Genomic DNA, 20,506 nt, shown 5'->3' with positions numbered 1-20,506 from the left:
CCAATCCCAGCAGTTTCCCCCCGGTTCCAGGGATTTTACCCCAATCCCAGGGATTTCACCCCAATCCCAGGGATTTCACCCCAATCCCAGCAGTTTTACCCCAATCCCAGGGATTTCACCCCAATCCCAGCAGTTTCACCCCAATCCCAGGGATTTCACCCCAATCCCAGCAGTTTTACCCCAATCCCAGGGATTTCACCCCAATCCCAGGGATTTCACCCCAATCCCAGGGATTTCACCCCAATCCCAGGGATTTCACCCCAATCCCAGCAGTTTTACCCCAATCCCAGGGATTTCACCCCAATCCCAGGGATTTCACCCCAATCCCAGGGATTTCACCCCAATCCCAGCAGTTTTACCCCAATCCCAGGGATTTCACCCCAGTCCCAGCAGTTTCACCCCAATCCCAGCAGTTTCACCCCAATCCCAGGGATTTCACCCCAATCCCAGCAGTTTTACCCCAATCCCAGGGATTTCACCCCAATCCCAGGGATTTCACCCCAATCCCAGGGATTTTACCCCAATCCCAGCAGTTTTACCCCAATCCCAGGGATTTTCCCCAATCCCAGCAGTTTCACCCCAATCCCAGCAGTTTCACCCCAATCCCAGGGATTTCACCCCAATCCCAGGGATTTTACCCCAATCCCAGGGATTTCACCCCAATCCCAGCAGTTTCACCCCAATCCCAGGGATTTTACCCCAATCCCAGGGATTTTACCCCAATCCCAGGGATTTCACCCCAATCCCAGCAGTTTCACCCCAATCCCAGGGATTTCACCCCAATCCCAGGGATTTCACCCCAATCCCAGCAGTTTCACCCCAATCCCAGGGATTTTACCCCAATCCCAGCAGTTTCACCCCAATCCCAGGGATTTCACCCCAATCCCAGCAGTTTCACCCCAATCCCAGCAGTTTCACCCCAATCCCAGGGATTTCACCCCAATCCCAGCAGTTCCCCCGGTCCCCCTCAGATCCGCACGACCTGGGCGGCCACGCAGGGGCTGATCCGGGGGGCGGCCCCGGCAATGTCCCCCCGTCTGTCCCCATTTCTGTCCCCCTGTCCGTCCCCAGCTCTGTCCGTGGCTCCGTCCCCCCCGTCCGTCCCTCTGTCCGTCCCTCTGTCCGTCCCTCTGTCCGTCCCTCTGTCCGTCCCTCTGTCCGTCCCTCCGCAGCAGCAGCCGCCCGTAGGTGCCCCCGGCCTGGCCCTTGGTCAAACGCCCGGGGTTGATGCAGACACAGCCCAGCACGTCCTGACGGACACACGGACACGGACACACGGACAGGGGGACACGGACACACGGACACGGACAGGGGGACACGGACAGGAGCAGGGGATGGGGACAGGGAAGAGGGAAAAGGGAAGTGGGGACAAGGACAAGGGATGGGGTCAGGGATAGGGAAAAGGGGAGGGGGACAGACAGGGGGAAATGGGACGAGGAAAAGGGACAGGGGGACAGGGATGGGAATGGGGACAGGGAAAAGGGACAGGGACAGACAGGGACAGGGAAAAGGGGGACAGGGATGGAGCACAGGGACAGACAGGGGGACAGGGGACAAGGACAGGGATGGGGACAGGGAAAAGGGACAGGGACAGACAGGGACAGACAGGGACAGGGAAAAGGGGATGGGAAAAGGGGACAGAGATGAGGAAAGGGACAGGGGGACAGGGATGGGGATGGGAATGGGGACAGGGAAAAGGGACAGGGACAGGGGAACAGGGGGACAGGGATGGAGCACAGGGACAGGGACAGACAGGGGGACAGGGGACAAGGACAGGAGATGGGGATGGGGAGAGGGGACAGAGATGGGACAGGGATGGGGACAGGGATGGGGACAGGGACAGGAGATGGGGATGGGGACAGGGGACAGGGAAATGGGACAAGGACAGGGATGGGGACAGGGGACAGGAGGGGAGTTAAAGATCCACGAACGCGGAGCAGCCGGGACCCCCGGCCCAGCCCAGCCCAGCCCAACCCCCACGTTCGCTGCCTTCAGGAGATCTGGGAGCCCCCAGCCCCACTCCCGGCCCTGCCCGTGGTTTCTCCTGCTGGAATCCCCTCGGGGCTCCCAGGGGGGCTTTGGGGTCCCAGGGGGGGTCCCAGGGGACATCGAGGGGTCCCAGGGATCTCAGGAGGGTCCCAGGGGTCTGAGGGGGTTCTCAAGGGGTCCCAGGGGTCTCAGAAGATCTCAAGGGGTCTCAGGGGGGCTTTGGGGTCCCAGGGGTCTCTCAGGGGTCTCTCAGAGCTCTCAGGGGTCTCTGGGGGTCTCTCAGGGGTCCCAGGGGTCTCTCAGGGGTCTCTCGGGGGTCTCTCAGGGGTCTCTCAGAGCTCTCAGGGGTCCCAGGTGTTCCCAGGGGTCTCTCAGGGTTCCCGGGGGTCTCTCGGGGGTCTCTCAGGGGTCTCTCAGGGGTTCCCAGGGGTCTCTCAGGGGTCTCTCAGAGCTCTCAGGGGTCTCAGGGGTCTCTCGGGGGTCTCTCGGGGGTCTCTCAGGGGTCTCTCAGGGGTCTCTCGGGGGTCTCTCAGGGGTCTCTCAGGGGTCCCAGGGGTCTCTCAGGGGTCCCGGGGGTCTCTCAGGGGTCTCTCGGGGGTCTCTCGGGGGTCTCTCAGGGGTCCCAGGGGTCTCTCAGGGGTCCCGGGGGTCTCTCGGGGTTCCCAGGGGTCTCTTGGGGGTCTCTGGGGGTCTCTCAGGGGTCTCTCAGAGCTCTCAGGGGTCCTGGGGGTCCCAGGGGTCTCAGGGGGTCTCTCAGGGTTCCCAGGGGTCTCTCAGAGCTCTCAGGGGTCTCTCGGGGGTCCCAGGGGTGTCTCTGTGGATCTCAGGGGTCTCTCAGGGGTCCCAGGGGTCTCTCAGAGCTCTCAGGGGTCTCTCAGGGGTCTCTCAGGGGTCTCAGGGGTCCCAGGGGTCTCTCGGGGGTCCCAGGGGTCTCTCGGGGGTCTCTCAGAGCTCTCGGGGGTCTCTCAGGGGTCTCTCGGGGGTCTCTTGGGGTTCCCAGGGGTCTCTCAGGGTCTCTCAGAGCTCTCAGGGGTCTCTCAGGGTTCTCAGGGGTCCCAGGGGGGTCCCAGGGGTCTCTCAGGGGTCCCAGGGATCCCAGGAGGGTCCCAGGGGTCTGAGGGGGTTCTCAAGGGGTCCCAGGGGTCTCAGAAGATCTCAAGGGGTCTCAGGGGGGCTTTGGGGTCCCAGGGTTCTCTCAGGGGTTCCCAGGGGTCTCTCAGGGTTCCCAGGGGTCTCTCGGGGTCTCTCAGGGTTCCCGGGGGTCTCTCAGAGCTCTCAGGGGTCCCAGGGGTCTCTCAGGGGTCTCTGGGGGTCTCTCAGGGTTCCCAGGGGTCTCTGGGGGTCTCTCAGGTGTTCCCGGGGGTCTCTCAGAGCTCTCAGGGGTCTCTCAGAGCTCTCTCAGGGTTCCCAGGGGTCTCTCAGGGGTCCCAGGGGTCTCTGGGGGTCTCTGTGCCCACCTTGATGAAGAAGCGCAGCTCCGAGGGCGTCACCAGCACGTCCGGGGTCACCGGCAGAGCCGCGAAGGCGCCGAGAGCCTCGAGGTGCAGGGGGAGCCCCTCGGGGGGCGGGTACAGCGGGAAAAAACTGGGGAAAATGGGGAGAAATCAGGGGGTTTGGGGAAAATCATGGGATTGTGGGGAAAAACGGGATTTTGGGGAGGAAAAACGGGATTTTGGGGAGGAAAACCGGGATTTTGGGGAGGAAAACCGGGATTTGGGGAGGTGCCCACCTGCGCTGGGTCAGGACGTGGCGCAGGATCCGAGAGAAGCGATCGGAGAGCCCGGGGGGGCTGGGGAGGAATGGGAGAGAAATGGGTGAGAAAAGGGAAAAATGGGAAAAAATGGGTGGGAAAAGGGAGGAAATGGGAAAAAATGGGTGGGAAAAAAAGAGAAAAACGGGAAAGGAAAATGGGGTGAAAGAGGAGATTTGGGGGGAAAGGGAGAGAGAAAAGAAAGAGGAGAAAAATAATAAAGAATGGGGGAGAGTAAAGAAAGGGGAGGGGAGGTTGAACAAAAAGGGAAAAAGGTTAAAAAAAGGGGAAAGGTAAAAAAAGGGGAAAAGGTTCAAAAGGAGCAGGGTTGGCACCTGCAGATCTCCTCGGCCCCCAGGTGCAGCAGGAGGTCGGTGGAGCTCAGGCCGAGCACGACGCCGTCGACGTCCAGAGCGCAGGGCTCGGGCACCAGGAGCACCCGCTGGACAGATGGACAGATGGACAGATGGACACAGGATGGACAGATCAGTGTCCAGAGCGCAGGGCTTGGGCACCAGCAGGACACGCTGGACAGATGGACAGATGGACACGGGATGGACACACAGACACACAGATCAATGTCCAGAGCGCGGGGCTTGGGCACCAGGAGGACACGCTGGACAGATGGACACGGGATGGACACACGGACTGGACACACGGGATGGACACACAGACACGGGATGGACAGATGGACATGGGATGGACACATGGACACACGGACACACACGGGATGGACAGATGGACACACAGACACGGGATGGACACATGGACAGATGGACACACACGGGATGGACACACGGATACACACAGGATGGACAGATGGACACACACGGGATGGACACACACACACGGGATGGACACACGGACACAGGACAGACAGCAGGACCGTCCAACCCCACCCCAGAATGCCCCAAATCCTCCCAAAAAGCCCCAAATCTGCCCCAAATCCCCCCCAAATCTGCCCCAAATCCCCCCCAAATCCCCCCCAATCCCATCAATTCCCCAAATCCCCCAAAGTTCCAACCCCAGGGCTGGGCTGGGTTTCCTGCAGGAATCCCCAGAAAGGCCAAAAATCATCAAATGGAGGGATCTGAACCCAAAAAGGGCTGGGGGGGATTGGGAGCTCCACAATTCAAATGATCCCAAATATTTTGTGCAAAAAAAGGGAATTTCAGCCCAAATCCCAGCTGGGGGGGGGGAACATCGGGGATTTCATTTTTGGGGTGGGAAATGGGGATTTTGGGTGGGAAATGGGATTTTGGGGTGGGAAATGGGATTTTGGGTGGAAATGGGGATTTTGGGGTGGGAAATGGGAATTTTGGGTGGGAATGGGATTTTGGGGTAAAAAAGGGGGATTTTGGGGTGGGAAAAGGAGGATTTTGGGGTGAAAATGAGGATTTTGGGGTAAAAAAGGAGGATTTTGGGTGGGAAATGGGGATTTTGGGGTGAAAATGGGATTTTGGGGTGGGAATGGGGTTTTGGGGGAAAATGGGGATTTTGGGGTGGGAAATGGGATTTTGGGGTAAAAAAGGAGGATTTTGGGGTGGGAAATGGGGATTTTGGGGTGGGAAATGGGGATTTTGGGGTAAAAAATGGGGATTTGGGGTGGAAAAGGAGGATTTTGGGGTGGAAATGGGAATTTTGGGTGGGAAAGGAGGATTTTGGGGTGGGAAATGGGGATTTTGGGGTGGAAAATTGGGATTTTGGGGTGAAAATGGGATTTTGGGGTGAAAAATGGGGGTTTGGGGTGGAAAAGGAGGATTTTGGGTGGGAAATGGGGATTTTGGGGTAAAAAAGGAGGATTTTGGGGTGGAAAATGGGGATTTTGGGGTGAAAATGGGGATTTTGGGTGGGAAATGGGGATTTTGGATGGAAATGGGGATTTTGGGGTGAGAAATGGGGATTTTGGGTGGAAAACGGGGATTTTGGGGTAAAAATGGGGATTTTGGGTGGGAAAATGGGGATTTTGGGGTGGAAATGGGGATTTTGGGTGGGAAATGGGAATTTTGGGGTGGGAAATGGGGATTTTGGGGTGGGAAATGGGAATTTTGGGGTGGAAAATGGGGATTTTTGGGGTGGGAATGGGGATTTTGGGTGGAAATGGGGATTTTGGGGTGAAAAATGGGGATTTTGGGGTGGAAAAGGGGGATTTTGGGGTGGAAAAGGGGGATTTTGGGTGGAAAATGGGGATTTTGGGGTGGGAAATGGGGATTTTGGGGTGGAAAAGGAGGATTTTGGGGTAAAAAAGGAGGATTTTGGGGTAAAAAGGGGGATTTTGGGTGGGAAATGGGATTTTGGGGTGGAAAAGGGGGATTTTGGGGTGGGAATGGGGATTTTGGGGTGGAAAATGGGGATTTTGGGTGGGAAATGGGGATTTTGGGGTAAAAAAGGAGGATTTTGGGGTGGGAAATGGGGATTTTGGGGTGGGAATGGGGATTTTGGGGTGGAAATGGGGATTTTGGGTGAAAATGGGAATTTTGGGGTGTGAAATGGGAATTTTGGGGTGGAAAAGGGGATTTTGGGGTGGGAAATGGGGATTTTGGGTGAAAATGGGGATTTTGGGTGGGAAATGGAAATTTGGGGTAAAAAATGGGGATTTTGGGGTGGAAAATGGGGATTTTGGGGGGAAAAGGAGGATTTTGGGGTGGAAAAGGAGGATTTTGGGGTGGGAATGGGGATTTTGGGGTGGGAAATGGGGATTTTGGGGTGAGAAATTGGGAATTTGGGTGGGAAATGGGATTTTGGGGTGGGAAATGGGGATTTTGGGGTAAAAATGGGGATTTTGGGGTGGAAATGGGGATTTTGGGGTGGGAAATGGGGATTTGGGTGGGAAATGGGGATTTTGGGTGGGAATGGGGATTTTGGGGTAAAAAAGGAGGATTTTGGGGTGGGAAATGGGGATTTTGGGGTGGAAAATGGGGATTTTGGGTGGGAAATGGGGATTTTGGGGTGGGAAATGGGGATTTTGGGTGGGAAATGGGGATTTTGGGGTGGGAAATGGGGATTTTGGGGTGGGAAATGGGATTTTGGGGTGGGAAATGGGGATTTTGGGGTAAAAAGGGGGATTTTGTGGTGGGAAATGGGGATTTTGGGGTGGAAAATGGGATTTTGGGGTGGGAAATGGGGATTTTGGGTGGGAAATGGGGATTTTGGGGTGGGAAATGGGGATTTTGGGGTGGAAATGGGGATTTTGGGTGGGAAATGGGGATTTTGGGGTGGGGAAATGGGGATTTTGGGTGGGAAATGGAAATTTGGGTGGGAAATGGGGATTTTGGGTGGAAATGGGGATTTTGGGGTGGGAAATGGAGATTTTGGGGTGGAAAATTGGGATTTTGGGGTGAAAATGGGATTTTGGGGTGAAAAATGGGGGTTTGGGGTGGAAAAGGAGGATTTTGGGTGGGAAATGGGGGATTTTGGGGTAAAAAAGGAGGATTTTGGGGTGGAAAATGGGGATTTTGGGGTGGAAATGGGAATTTTGGGTGGGAAATGGGGGATTTTGGGTGGAAATGGGGATTTGGGGTGGAAAATGGGAATTTTGGGGTGAAAATGGGGATTTTGGGTGGGAAATGGGAATTTTGGGGTGGGAAATGGGGATTTTGGGGTAAAAAAGGGGGATTTTGGGGTGAAAATGGGGATTTTGGGGTGGAAAAGGAGGATTTTGGGTGGAAATGGGGATTTTGGGTGGCAAATGGGGATTTTGGGTGGAAAAGGGGGATTTTGGATGGAAAATGGGGATTTTGGGGTAAAAAAGGGGGATTTTGGGGTGGAAATGGGGATTTTGGGGTGGGAAATGGGGATTTTGGGGTGGGAAATGGGGATTTTGGGTGGGAAATGGGGATTTTGGGTGGAAAAGGAGGATTTTGGGTGGAAAGGAAGATTTTGGGTGGAAAATGGGAATTTTGGGTGGAAAATGGGGATTTTGGGGTGGGAAATGGGGATTTTGGGTGGGAAATGGGATTTTGGGGTGGGAAATGGGGATTTTGGGGTGGGAAATGGGGATTTTGGGTGGGAAATGGGATTTTGGGGTGGGAAATGGGGATTTTGGGGTAAAAAAGGAGGATTTTGGGTCGGTACCGCTCGGTCCTCCCGGGGCAGCTCCGCGGGGCCGAAGGGCGGCTGAGGGTACACGGGCGGGTGGGAAACGTCCCTGAGAGAGGGCACCAGGACCAGCTGGCACCCCGAGCTGGGGAGAAATGAGAGAGTTTGGGGTGAGAAACGGGGATTTGGGGAAAAAAAACGGGGATTTTGGGAAAAAAAATGGGGATTTTAGGGGAAAAATGGGGATTTTTAGGGGTGAAAATGGGGATTTTGGGGTGAAAAAAAATGGGGATTTGGGGGTGAAAAATGGGGATTTTTAGGGGTGAAAAATGGGAATTTTGGGGTGAAAAATGGGGATTTTAGGGTGAAAAAAAAGGGGATTTTAGGGGAAAAAAATGGGGATTTTGAGAAAAAAAATGGGGATTTTTAGGGGTGAAAATGGGGATTTTGGGGTGAAAAAAAATGGGGATTTTGGGGTGGAAAAAAATGGGGATTTTGGGAAAAAAATGGGGATTTTTAGGGGAAAAAATGGGGATTTTTAGGGGTGAAAATGGGGATTTTGGGGTGAAAAAATGGGGATTTTGGGGTGGAAAAAAATGGGGATTTTAGGGGAAAAAAAATGGGGATTTTGAGAAAAAAAATGGGGATTTTGGGGTGAAAAAAAGTGGGGATTTGGGGGAGAAAAATGGGGATTTTGGGAAAAAAAATGGGGATTTTGGGGTGAAAAAACCCCCAAGGGAATGGGGAATTTGGGGCTGGGTCTGTGAGAGAGGGCACCAAAACCAGCACTGGGGAAAAGAGGGAAAATGGGATTGGGAGGGGGAAAAAAGAGAGATTTTTGGGGTGCAAAGTGGGGATTTTGGGAGCAATCCCCACGGGAATGGGGAATTTGGGAATTTGGGAATTATTTGGGAATTATTTGGGAATTGTTTATTTGGGAATCACCTCCGGGTGCCCTCGATGATGGTCCTGAGGCAGAGCCTGAACACGTCCGAGAAGGGGCTCAGCAGTTGGCAGCTCTGCAGTGGGGAAACCCAGAGATTTCAACATTTTGGGGGAATTTGGGGAATTTTGGGGGATTTTGGGGGGATTTTGGGGGGATTTTGGGGGAATTTTGGGGGGATTTGGGGGAATTTTGGGGGGTTTTGGGGGAATTTTGGGGGGATTTTGGGGGATTTGTGGGATTTTGGGGGGATTTTGGGGAATTTTGGGTTCCATCCTCACCTCCACCTGCTCGTGCTTGGCGTCCAGGAAGGGCCCAAACTGTGGAGAAAGGGGAGTTTTGGGGTCACAAATGGGATTTTGGGGTTCAGAAATGGGATTTTTGGGGTTCAGAAATGGGATTTCAGGGTCACAAATGGGATTTTTGGGGTTCATTAATGGCATTTTTGGGGTTCAGAAATGGGATTTTGGGGTCACAAATGGGATTTTTGGGGTTCAGAAATGGGATTTTAGGGTAAAAATGGGATTGGAATGTGAATTTTGAAGGGTCTGGAGGATTTCAAGGCTGCGGGGTCGGAGTGAGGGGTTCAGGAGGGGGTCAATAACGATGGAATTAATTAAAACTCGTTGTTAATTAGCGTTAATTACGCACCAGGATGCAGAGATCCGGCCGTTCCTGTCCCACCACCCCCAGCAGGGGCTCAGGACCGGGTCAATAACGATGCCGTAGTTACAATTAATTGTTAATTAACCGTTAATTAGCGTTAATTAGCGTTAATTACGCACCAGGATGCAGAGGTGGGGCCACTCCTGTCCCACCACCCCCAGCAGGTCGGGGTGAGGGGTCAATAACGATGTAATTAATTACAATTAATTGTTAATTACCCGTTAATTACCCGTTAATTACGCACCAGGATGCAGAGATCCGGCCGTTCCCGCTCCAGCACCCCCAGCAGGGGCTCAGGACCGGGTCAATAACGATGCCATTAATTACAATTAATTGTTAATTAACCATTAATTAGCGTTAATTACGCACCAGGATGCAGAGGTGGGGCCGTTCCCGCTCCAGCACCCCCAGCAGGGGCTCAGGACCAGGTCAATAACGATGCCATTAATTACAATTAATTAATTACCCGTTAATTAGCGTTAATTACGCACCAGGATGCAGAGATCCGGCCGCTCCCGCTCCAGCACCCCCAGCAGGTCCCGCAGGGGCTCAGGACCGGGTCAATAACGATCATTAATTACAATTACCCGTTAATTAGCGTTAATTACCCACCAGGATGCAGAGATCCGGCCGTTCCTGTCCCACCACCCCCAGCAGGTCCCGCAGGGGCTCAGGACCGGGTCAATAACGATCATTAATTACAATTACCCGTTAATTACCCGTTAATTACGCACCAGGATGCAGAGGTCCGGCCGTTCCCGTCCCACCACCCCCAGCAGGTCCCGCAGGGGCTCGAAGGCGGCGCCGTCCGAGGGCGTGAAGGGCCCGCAGGCCACCAGCACCCGCCGGGGCTCTGGGGATGCACATTTGGGGGGAAAAATGGGGATTTGGGGAAAAAAATAATGGGGGTTCTGGGAGGAAAAATGGAGAAAAAATGGGGAAAAAAAATGGGGGTTCTGGGAGGAAAAATGGAGAAAAAATGGGGATTTTTGGGGAAAAAATGGGGATTTTTGGGGGGAAAAAATGGGGTTTTGGGGAAAAAAAAATGGGGGTTCTGGGAGGAAAAATGGAGAAAAAATGGGGATTTTTGGGGAAAAAAATGGGGGTTCTGGGAGGAAAAATGGAGAAAAAATGGGGATTTTTGGGGAAAAAATGGGGGTTCTGGGAGGAAAAATGGAGAAAAAATGGGGATTTTTGGGAAAAAAAAAATGGGGGTTCTGGGAGGAAAAATGGAGAAAAAATGGGGAAAAAAAATGGGGGTTCTGGGAGGAAAAATGGAGAAAAAATGGGGATTTTTGGGGAAAAAATAATGGGGGTTCTGGGAGGAAAAATGGAGAAAAAATGGGGATTTTTGGGGAAAAAATTAGGGTTTTTTGGGGGAAAAATGGGGTTTTGGGGAAAAAAATGGGGTTTTTTGGGGGAAAAATGTGGATTTTTTGGGGGAAAAATGGGTGGGGGTTGGAAGAAAAATGGGGTTTTTGGGGAAAAAAAATGGGGGGTTTTGAGGGAAAATGGGTTTTTTGGAGAGAAAGATTGGGGGTTTGGGAGGAAAATTGGGGTTTTTGGGGAAAATGGGGGGTTTGGGAGGGGAAATTGGGGGTTTTGGGAGACAAAAGGGGGTTTGGGGGAGAAAAAGGGGATTTGGGGACAGAAATGGGGATTTGGGGGCAGAAATGGGGATTTGGGGGCAGAAATGGGGATTTGGGGACAGAAATGGGGATTTGGGGGCAGAAATGGGGATTTGGGGGCAGAAATGGGGATTTGGGGCTCACCTGGCATTGGCTCCGTGGGCGTGTGGAAGGGCAGAGGGACCCCCTGTGGGAAACGGCCAAAAATGCCCCAATTCCACCCCAAATCCACCCCAAATCCCCCAATTCCACCCCAAATCCCCCAAATCCACCCCAAATCCACCCCAAATCCCCCAATTCCACCCCAAATGCCCCAAATCAACCCCAAATTCCCAATTCCACCCCAAATCCCCCCCCAAATCCACCCCAAAATCACCTCAAATCCCCCAATTCCACCCCAAATCCCCCAATTCCACCTGAAATCCCCCAAATCCACCTCAAATCCTCCAAATCCACCTCAAATCCCCCAAATCCACCCCAAATCCCCCAAATCCACCCCAAATCCCCCAAATCCACCCCAAATGTCCCAATCCCACCCCAAATTCCCCAAATCCACCCCAAATCCCCCAAATCCCCCAAATCCACTCCAAATCCACCTCAAATCCCCCAAATCCACCCCAATTCCACCCCAATTCCAATCCAATTCCACCCCAAATCCCCCAATTCCACCCCAAATCCACCTCAAATCCCCCAATCCCACCCCAAATTTCCCAAATCCACCCCAAATCCACCTCAAATCCCCCAAATCCCCCAATTCCACCCTAAATTCAACCCAAATCCACCCCAAATGCCCCAATTCCACCCCAAATCCCCCAATCCCACCCCAAATGTCCCAAATCCCCCCAATTCGGGGTCACCTCGTAGATTTTGGTCACCACCATCCTCCTGCCCGTGGGGTTGGTGCCTTCCAGGGCCACCACCTGGGATTGGGGGAAAAAAGGGGGAAATTGGGAAAAGAGGGTGGGAATGGGGGAAAAGGGGGGAAATTGGGGGGGAAATGGGGAAAAGGGCAGGAATTGGGGGAAAAGGGGCAGGAATTGGGGAAAGGGGCAGGAATTGGGAAATGGGGCAGAAATTGGGAAATGGGCAGGAATTGGGGATAAAAGGGGCAGGAATTGGGGATAAAAGGGCAGGAATTGGGAAATGGGGCAGGAATTGGGAAATGGGGCAGGAATTGGGAAATGGGGCAGGAATTGGGAAAAGGGGCAGGAATGAAGGAAAAGGGGCAAGAATTGGGGGAAAAGGGGCAGGAATTGCGGGGAATAAAGTGGGATTTGGGGATAAAAGGGCGGGAATTGGGGAAAAGGGGCAGGAATTGGGAAATGGGGCAGGAATTGGGGAAAAGGGGCAGGAATTGGGGAAAAGGGGCAGGAATTGGGAAATGGGGCAGGAATTGGGAAATGGGGCAGGAATTGGGAAATGGGGCAGGAATTGGGAAATGGGGCAGGAATTGGGAAAAGGGGCAGGAATGAAGGAAAAGGGGCAAGAATTGGGGGAAAAGGGGCAGGAATTGCGGGGAATAAAGTGGGATTTGGGGATAAAAGGGCGGGAATTGGGGAAAAGGGGCAGGAATTGGGAAATGGGGCAGGAATTGGGGAAATTGGGGGGGAAATGGGGAAAAGGGGCAGGAATTGGGAAAAAAAGGGGCAGGAATTGGGAAATGGGGCAGGAATTGGGGAAATGGGGCAGGAATTGGGAAAAGGGGCAGGAATTGGGGATAAAAGGGGCAGGAATTGGGAAAAGGGGAAAAAGGGGAAAAGGGGCAGGAATTGGGAAAAGGGGCAGGAATTGGGAAAAGGGGCAGGAATTGGGAAAAGGGGCAGGAATTGGGGGAAATAAAGTGGGAATTGGGGAAAAGGGGCAGGAATTGGGGAAGAATGGGGGAAAAGGGGCAGGAATTGGGGAAAAGGGGCAGGAATTGGGAAATGGGGCAGGAATGGGGGAAATGGGGCAGGAATTGGGGAAAGGGGCAGGAATTGGGAAATGGGGCAGGAATTGGGGAAATGGGGCAGGAATTGGGAAATGGGGCAGGAATTGGGAAATGGGGCAGGAATTGGGAAAAGGGGCAGGAATTGGGGAAATGGGGCAGGAATTGCGGGGAATAAAGTGGAATTTGGGGATAAAAGGGCGGGAATTGGGGAAAATGGGGAAAAAGGGGCAGAAATTGGGGAAAAGGGGCAGGAATTGGGAAATAAAGGGGCAGGAATTGGGAAATAAAGGGGCAGGAATTGGGGAAAATGGGCAGAAATTGGGGAAAAGGGGCAGGAATTGGGGAAAAGGGGCAGGAATTGGGGGAAATAAAGTGGGATTTGGGGATAAAAGGGCAGGAATTGGGGATTAAAAGGCAGGAATTGGGGAAAATGGGGAAAAAGGGGCAAGAATTGGGGAAAAGGGGCAGAAATTGGGGAAAAGAGGCAGAAATTGGGGAAAAAGGGGCAGAAATGGGGCAGGAATTGGGGAAAAAGGGGCAGGAACTGGGGGGAAAGGGGCAGGAATTGGGAAATGGGGCAGGAATTGGGAAATGGGGCAGGAATTGGGAAATGGGGCAGGAATTGGGGGAAATAAAGTGGGATTTGGGGATAAAAGGGCGGGAATTGGGGAAGATGGGGAAAAGGGGCAGGAATTGGGGGAAAAGGGGCAGGAATTGGGGAAAAAGGGGCAGGAATTGGGAAATGGGGCAGGAATTGGGGAAAGGGGCAGGAATTGGGGGAAAAGGGGCAGGAATTGGGGGAAAAGGGGCAGGAATTGGGGAAAAAGGGGCAGGAATTGGGGAAATGGGGCAGGAATTGGGAAAAGGGGCAGGAATTGGGGAAAATGGGGGAAAAGGGGCAGGAATTGGGGAAAGGGGCAGGAATTGGGGAAAATGGGGAAAAAGAGGCAGGAATTGGGAAATGGGGCAGAAATTGGGTGAAAAGGGGCAGGAATTGGGGGAAATAAAGTAGGATTTGGGATAAAAGGGCGGGAATTGGGGATAAAAGGGCGGGATTTGGGGATAAAAGGGCGGGATTTGGGGATAAAAGGGCGGGAATTGGGGATAAAAGGGCGGGAATTGGGGAAAAGGGGCAGGAATTGGGGAAATGGGCAGGACTTTGGGGTAGAAATGGGCAGGACTTTGGGAAAATGGGCAGGACTTTGGGAAAGGGGCAGGAATTGGGAAAAGGGGCAGGAATTGGGAAAATGGGCAGGACTTTGGGAAATGGGCAGGACTTTGGGAAATGGGGCAGGAATTGAGGAAAAGGGGCAGGAATTGAGGAAAATGGGCAGGAATTGGGAAATGGGCAGGACTTTGGGAAATGGGCAGGACTTTGGGAAACGGGCAGGACTTTGGGAAACGGGCAGGACGGGCAGGACTTTGGGAAATGGGCAGGACTTTGGGGTAGAAAGCCGGGATTCGGTAATTACGGGGATCCCCCCTGGCTGACCTGGCCCGGGAACAGGGAATATTCCGGAAGCTCCGAGAGGTCCAAGGGCACCTGGGCCCCCCCCGAGTGCTCCCGGTCCCCCACGAGCAGCGCGGATTTGGGGTTCAGCTTCCCCTGGCCGTCACAGGCGATGGCGCCCAGCACCGTCACCGCCTCCTGGGGGGAACAATTCAACACAAAATGGGGAAATGCACCCCAAAAATGGGGGAATGCACCCCAAAAATGGGGGGGTTTAACCCAGAATGGGTCACAGCTGATGGTGCCCAGCACTGCCACCGGCTCCTGGGAGCAGAAATGGGGAGAATGGAAGAAAAAATGGGGGAAATTCACCCCAAAATGGGGGGGGATTAACATCAAATAGGGGGGGTTTAACCTGAAACAAGGGGATTTAACAGAAAACGGAGTGGTTTAACCCAAAATGGGGGGGATTCACCCCAGAACAGGGGATTTTCACCCCAGAATCAGGGGGGATTCACCCCAGAACAGGGGATTTGAACCCCAAAATCAGGGGGATTCACCCACAGCCCCCGGCCCTCACCTGTGCCGGGACGGCGGCCGAGCTGAACCCGTCCAGGCCGTGGTGCCGCCGCAGAACCGCCCCGAGCTCCTCCACCCGCTCGGCCAGCGCTGACAGCAAACGACACACAGCGGGGTCAGTGAGTGACCCCTGACCTCTGACCCCGGGGGCAGCGAATGACCCCTGACCTCTGACCCCAGGACAGCGAATGACCCCTGACCTCTGACCCCGGGACAGCGAATGACCCCTGACCTCTGACCCCGGGACAGCGAATGACCCCTGACCTCTGAGTCAGCAAATGACCCCTGACCTCTGACCCCGGGGGCAGCCAATGACCCCTGACCTCTGACCCCGGGGGCAGCCAATGACCCCCTGACCTCTGAGTCAGCAAATGACCCCTGACCTCTGACCCCGGGGGCAGCCAATGACCCCTGACCTCTGACCCCGGGGGCAGCCAATGACCCCTGACCTCTGAGTCAGCAAACGACCCCTGACCTCTGACCCCGGGGGCAGCCAACGACCCCTGACCTCTGACCCCGGGGGCAGCAAATTACCTCTGAGTCAGCAAATAACCCCTGACCTCTGACCCCGGGATCAGCGAATAACCCCTGACCTCTGAGTCAGCCAACGACCCCTGACCTCTGACCCCAATCCAATCCCTGACGCCCCTTGAGCTTGGGGTGACCTCAATGTCACCAAACACCCCCTGACCCCTGACCCCTGCTGAGCTCAGAGTGACCCCAGGGTCACCAAACCCCCCCAACCCCTGACCCCTGACCCCAACCCTTGACCCCTCCCAAGCTCGGGGTGCCCCCAGTGTCCCCCCCCCCCCACCCATGTGCCCCTGCCCACCTTCCCTGACATCCAGAAGCTTCTGGAACATGAACTTGTAGGGCTGGCTCAGGAGCTGCTCGGGGCTGCCGAAGGCTCTGACGGTGACACCAACGCTGCCACTGCCACCTGTGCCACCAGCAGTGCCATCTGTGCCATCTGTGCCATCTGTGCCAGCAGTGCCCAGCCAGGCCTGGCCCTGCTCGGCCCCGAACGTGGCCACGGCCTCCCCCCGGCCTGTCCTGGACGAGTATTTGTGGGAGGGGGTCACACTGTGGGGGCAGAGCACAAACACAGGGGTCGGGCAGGGATGGGGCTGTCCCACCCTGACACTCTGGGATTTCTCCCATTTCTGTTACCCCTGTTTGGGTTTTCTCCTTTTTGTTACCCCTGTTTGGGTTTTCTCCTTTTTGTTACCCCAGTTTGTGTTTTTTCTCCTTTTTGTTACCCCTATTTGGGTTTTTTCTCCTTTTTGTTATCCCTGTTTGGGTTTTTCCAATTTTTGTTATCCCTGTTTGGGTTTTCTCCTTTTTGTTATCCCTGTTTGAGTTTTCCTCCTTTCTGTTATCCCTGTTTGGGTTTTCTCCTTTTTGTTACCCCAGTTTGTGTTTTTTCTGCTTTTTGTTATCCCTGTTTGGGTTTTCTCCTTTTTGTTATCCCTGTTTGTGTTTTTTCTCCTTTTTGTTATCCCTGTTTGGGTTTTTCCAATTTTTGTTACCCCTGTTTGGGTTTTTTCTCCTTTTTGTTACCCCTGTTTGGGTTTTTTCTCCTTTTTGTTACCCCTGTTTGGGTTTTCTCCTTTTTGTTATCCCTGTTTGAGTTTTCCTCCTTTCTGGTTTCCCTGTTTGGGTTTTCTCCTTTTTGTTATCCCTGTTTGGATTTTCTCCTTTCTGTTATCCCTGTTTGGGTTTTCTCCTTTTTGTTACCCCTATTTGTGTTTTTTCTCCTTTTTGTTACCCCAGTTTGTGTTTTTTTCTCCTTTTTGTTACCCCAGTTTGTGTTTTTTCTCCTTTTTGTTATCCCTGTTTGGGTTTTTCCCATTTTTGTTACCCCTGTTTGGGGTTTGGGGCCTGAAGGGTGAACTCCCTGATGTGTGAGCAGAGGGAATTCAGTGATTTCAGTTGATTAACGAGGCTTTGCAATGAAATGTCTGCAGCTTTAAAGGCTTTGTAATTGCGAGGAGTTCAGCGTGGGTTTAACAATTCCCCCCAAGAAGGAAGGAAGGAAGGAAGGAATTTAGGAAGGAATTCAGGAAGGAAGGAATTTAGGAATTTAGGAAGGAATTTAGGAAGGAAGGAGCCGAGGGGATTCAGGAAGGAATTTAGGAAGGAAGGGAGGAATTTAGGAAGGAATTTAGGAAAGAAGTCAGGAAGGAAGGAATTTAGGAATTTAGGAAGGAATTTAGGAATTTAGGAAGGAATTTAGGAAGGAATTCAGGAAGGAAGGAATTTAGGAATTTAGGAAGGAATTCAGGAAGGAAGGAGCAGGGGGGACTCAGGAAGGAAGGAATTTAGGAAGGAAGGAAGGAATTTAGGAAGGAATTTAGGAATTTAGGAATGAATTTAGGAAGGAATTCAGGAAGGAAGGAATTTAGGAAGGAATTCAGGAAGGAATTCAGGAAGGAATTTCGGAAGGAATTCAGGAAGGAAGGAATTTAGGAATTTAGGAAGGAATTTAGGAATTTAGGAAGGAATTTAGGAAGGAATTCAGGAAGGAAGGAATTTAGGAATTTAGGAAGGAATTTAGGAATTTAGGAAGGAATTTAGGAAGGAATTCAGGAAGGAAGGAATTTAGGAATTTAGGAAGGAATTCAGGAAGGAAGGAGCAGGGGGGACTCAGGAAGGAAGGAATTTAGGAATTTAGGAAGGAAGGAATTTATGAAGGAATTCAGGAATTCAGGAGCAGGGGGATCAGGAATGAATTTAGGAAGGAATTCAGGAAGGCAGGAGCAGGAGGATCAGGAATGAATTTATGAAGGAACTCAGGAATTCAGGAGCAGGGGGATCAGGAATTAATTTAGGAAGGAATTCAGGAAGGCAGGAGCAGGGGGGATCAGGAATGAATTCAGGAAGGCATTCAGGAACTCAGGAATTCAGGAGCAGGGGGATCAGGAATGAATTTATGAAGGGATTCAGGAATTCAGGAGCAGGGGGATCAGGAATGAATTCAGGAACTCAGGAAGGCAGGAGCAGGGGGATCAGGAATGAATTCAGGAATTCAGGAACTCAGGAATTCAGGAGCAGGGGGATCAGGAATGAATTTATGAAGGAACTCAGGAAGGCAGGAGCAGGGGGATCAGGAATGAATTTATGAAGGGATTCAGGAATTCAGGAGCAGGGGGATCAGGGCCCCACCGACCTCGGGGAGAAGCTGCCGGGGCAGAAGAGCCCCAGGGGGCTGCGGGAGGGCGGCGCCCGCTTGGCCTGGGGCGTCTCCGGGGTGGAACTGCTGCGTTTGTGGGAGCCCTGCGGGAACAAACCACAGGAATTATCTTTGTAGGGTGGATTTTGGGGAAATCCCGTGGGTTTGGGTGGTTCTCACCTTGGATGGGGTGGTGTAGGCATCCAGCAGCTCGTCCTCCTGCTCCTCGTCCAGGCTGGGGTGGTTAAGGGGTGAAAACGCTCCAGGTTTGGGGTGAAACCCCGAATTTGATAATTCCTGCCATTGCCAGGCTCCCCCTGGGGATCTGGGACAGATCAGGGGGCCCAGGTTCTGCCAGACACCCCAAAACTGCTCGGGATGTGGGGATAACCTGGGGATCCCCTCAGGATGTTGGAATATCCCTGAGATCTCGGGATTTTGGGATAACCTGGGGATCTCCTCAGGATGCTGGAATATCCCTGAGATCTCCTCGGGATTTTGGGATAACCTCGGGATCTCCTTGGGATAACCTGGGGATCCCCTCAGGGTGTTGGAACATCCTCAGGATCCCCTAAGCATTTCAGGACACCCCAGGATCCCCTCAGGATTTCAGGACACCCCAGGATCCCCTCAGGATGTTGGAACACCCCCAGGATCCCTCAGGACTTCAGGATATTCCCAGGATCCCCTCAGGATTTCAGGGCACCCCCAGGATCCCTCAGGATTTCAGGACACCCCAGGATCCCTCAGGATTTCAGGATATTCCCAGGATCCCCTCAGGATTTCAGGGCACCCCAGGATCCCCTCAGGATTTCAGGGCACCCCAGGATCCCCTCAGGATTTCAGGACACCCCAGGATCCCCTCAGGATTTCAGGACACCCCCAGGATCCCTCAGGATTTCAGGACACCCCAGGATCCCTCAGGATTTCAGGATATTCCCAGGATCCCTCAGGATTTCAGGATATTCCCAGGATCCCCTCAGGATTTCAGGATATCCTCAAAATCCCCTCAGGATTTCAGGATACCCCCAGGATCCCCTCAGGATGTTGGAACACCCCCAGGATCCCCTCAGGATTTCAGGACACCCCCAGGATCCCCTCAGGATTTCAGGGCACCCCAGGATCCCCTCAGGATTTCAGGACACCCCCAGGATCCCTCAGGATACCCCCAGGATCCCTCAGGATTTCAGGGCACCCCCAGGATCCCTCAGGATTTCAGGGCACCCCCAAGATCCCTCAGGATTTCAGGACACCCCAGGATCCCTCAGCAGGGAGGATACAGCCCCTGCAGCGAGTGGATATCATGGAGCAGCCCCCGGCGCTCGTCCCTCCCGCGCCGCCCGCGGCTGCCGCGCTTGGCCAGCACCTGGAGGGGCAGGGCGGGCACGGGGTGAGCGCTCCCCGCCAGCCCGGCGGGTTTGGGGATCAAAGGGGGGATTGGGGACCCCCACCTCGTGCTCGAAGGCGTCCAGGCCCTCGGGGGTGAGCTGCAGGTCCAGGTCCTTGCTGGTGACAAAGGCCAGCAGCTCGTTGGCCAAGGCCACCGGGCCCAGCCCGTGGCTCAGGCACAGCTCCACCACTGAGGGGACAAATGGGGGTCAGGGGGGTCCCAAATCCCACTGAGATCCCCCTCAAAATGTTTGGGTACCCCACGGTCACCCCTCAATTCTCTGTGCCCCCTAAAACCCGGCAGGTCCCAAAATTCACTCACCCCCACAACAGCACCCATGAACCAAATAAACCCTCAGAGCTCCCGTGACCCCCCCAAACCCCTTCCTCCTCCCCAAACCCCCCCATCTCCCCCCACAGGCCGCGTCCCCGGAGCTCTCACGCTTGTCGGGCACTTCCTCGCCCTCGCAGCGCAGCTCGAAGAGCCGCAGCTCCCTCAGCACCGCCTCGGCCGTCACCGCCTCCGGGCCCCGCTCCGGCTCCAGCTCCGGCTCCATCCCCGGCTCCGCCATGGCCGCGCTCAAACAGCGCGGGCGCAGCTCCGTGAGGGGAAGGGCGTGGCCAAGCCGTAGAAGGAGAAAAGGGCGTGGCGAAGGCGGGATAAAGGGCGTGGTTACTCAAATTTAGACAGAACGGACCAATGGGCGAGCGGTGGGCGGGTGAAGCGGCGGGACCGGCGTGCTCCAAGCTCCGCCCATCGGGGTGGGAGGGGAAAAGGGCGGGAGGAAAAAAGGGCGGGAAAATTCGCGCCCTCAGAGCGCTGAGGGGGCGGGGCCGAGGCGGCTCTGAGGGAACCGAACCCGGCCGGGCCTGAGGGGCGGAACGGGAATGGGGGGTGGAACCGGGAATCGGGGATCCTGCTCGGGTCTGAGGGGTGGAACAGGGTACGGGGCATCCTGCTCGGCCCGGGGG

General features: G+C 54.1%; 1 protein-coding gene across 3 annotated transcripts; it reads right to left on the bottom strand.

Annotated features, from left to right (window-relative positions):
- Window positions 1-681: 681 nt before the first annotated feature.
- On the bottom strand, window positions 682-20,444 carry POLA2 (DNA polymerase alpha 2, accessory subunit). Of its 3 annotated transcripts, XM_074531251.1 has the most exons (18): window positions 19,977-20,438; window positions 19,597-19,724; window positions 19,426-19,511; window positions 18,326-18,380; window positions 18,143-18,249; window positions 15,806-16,056; window positions 14,975-15,063; window positions 14,437-14,592; window positions 11,872-11,934; window positions 11,159-11,201; window positions 10,121-10,239; window positions 9,002-9,040; window positions 8,723-8,796; window positions 7,814-7,922; window positions 4,075-4,181; window positions 3,719-3,778; window positions 3,447-3,573; window positions 684-1,250 (listed from the first exon to the last, which is right to left on the bottom strand). In XM_074531251.1, exons 1-18 carry the CDS (start codon window positions 20,104-20,106, stop codon window positions 915-917), a joined length of 2,079 nt encoding a protein of 692 aa, XP_074387352.1. In that variant the 5' UTR covers window positions 20,107-20,438; the 3' UTR covers window positions 684-914. The 3 variants fall into 3 exon arrangements, with proteins under 3 accessions (XP_074387353.1, XP_074387354.1, XP_074387352.1); XM_074531252.1 differs by lacking the exon at window positions 4,075-4,181 and having other exon boundaries at window positions 682-1,250; window positions 19,977-20,444; XM_074531253.1 differs by lacking the exons at window positions 4,075-4,181; window positions 7,814-7,922 and having other exon boundaries at window positions 682-1,250; window positions 19,977-20,443.
- Window positions 20,445-20,506: the final 62 nt, after the last annotated feature.

Source organism: Zonotrichia albicollis, chromosome 34 (genome assembly GCF_047830755.1).
Source record: "Zonotrichia albicollis isolate bZonAlb1 chromosome 34, bZonAlb1.hap1, whole genome shotgun sequence".
NCBI lineage: Eukaryota > Metazoa > Chordata > Aves > Passeriformes > Passerellidae > Zonotrichia > Zonotrichia albicollis.
The sequence above is the reverse complement of the archived record's forward strand: the minus strand, read 5'-3'. Positions and strand labels throughout refer to the sequence as shown.

Excerpts from the sequence above, each read along its gene's own strand:
- POLA2 (XM_074531251.1), bottom strand. The coding sequence starts at position 20,106 with ATGGCGGAGCCGGGGATGGAGCCGGAGCTGGAGCCGGAGCGGGGCCCG. Across the intron at positions 14,593-14,974 it reads CGGCCGCCGTCCCGGCACAG|GAGGCGGTGACGGTGCTGGG; the intron begins GTGAGGGCCGGG and ends TGTTCCCCCCAG. Across the intron at positions 8,797-9,001 it reads CCAAGCACGAGCAGGTGGAG|AGCTGCCAACTGCTGAGCCC; the intron begins GTGAGGATGGAA and ends TCCCCACTGCAG.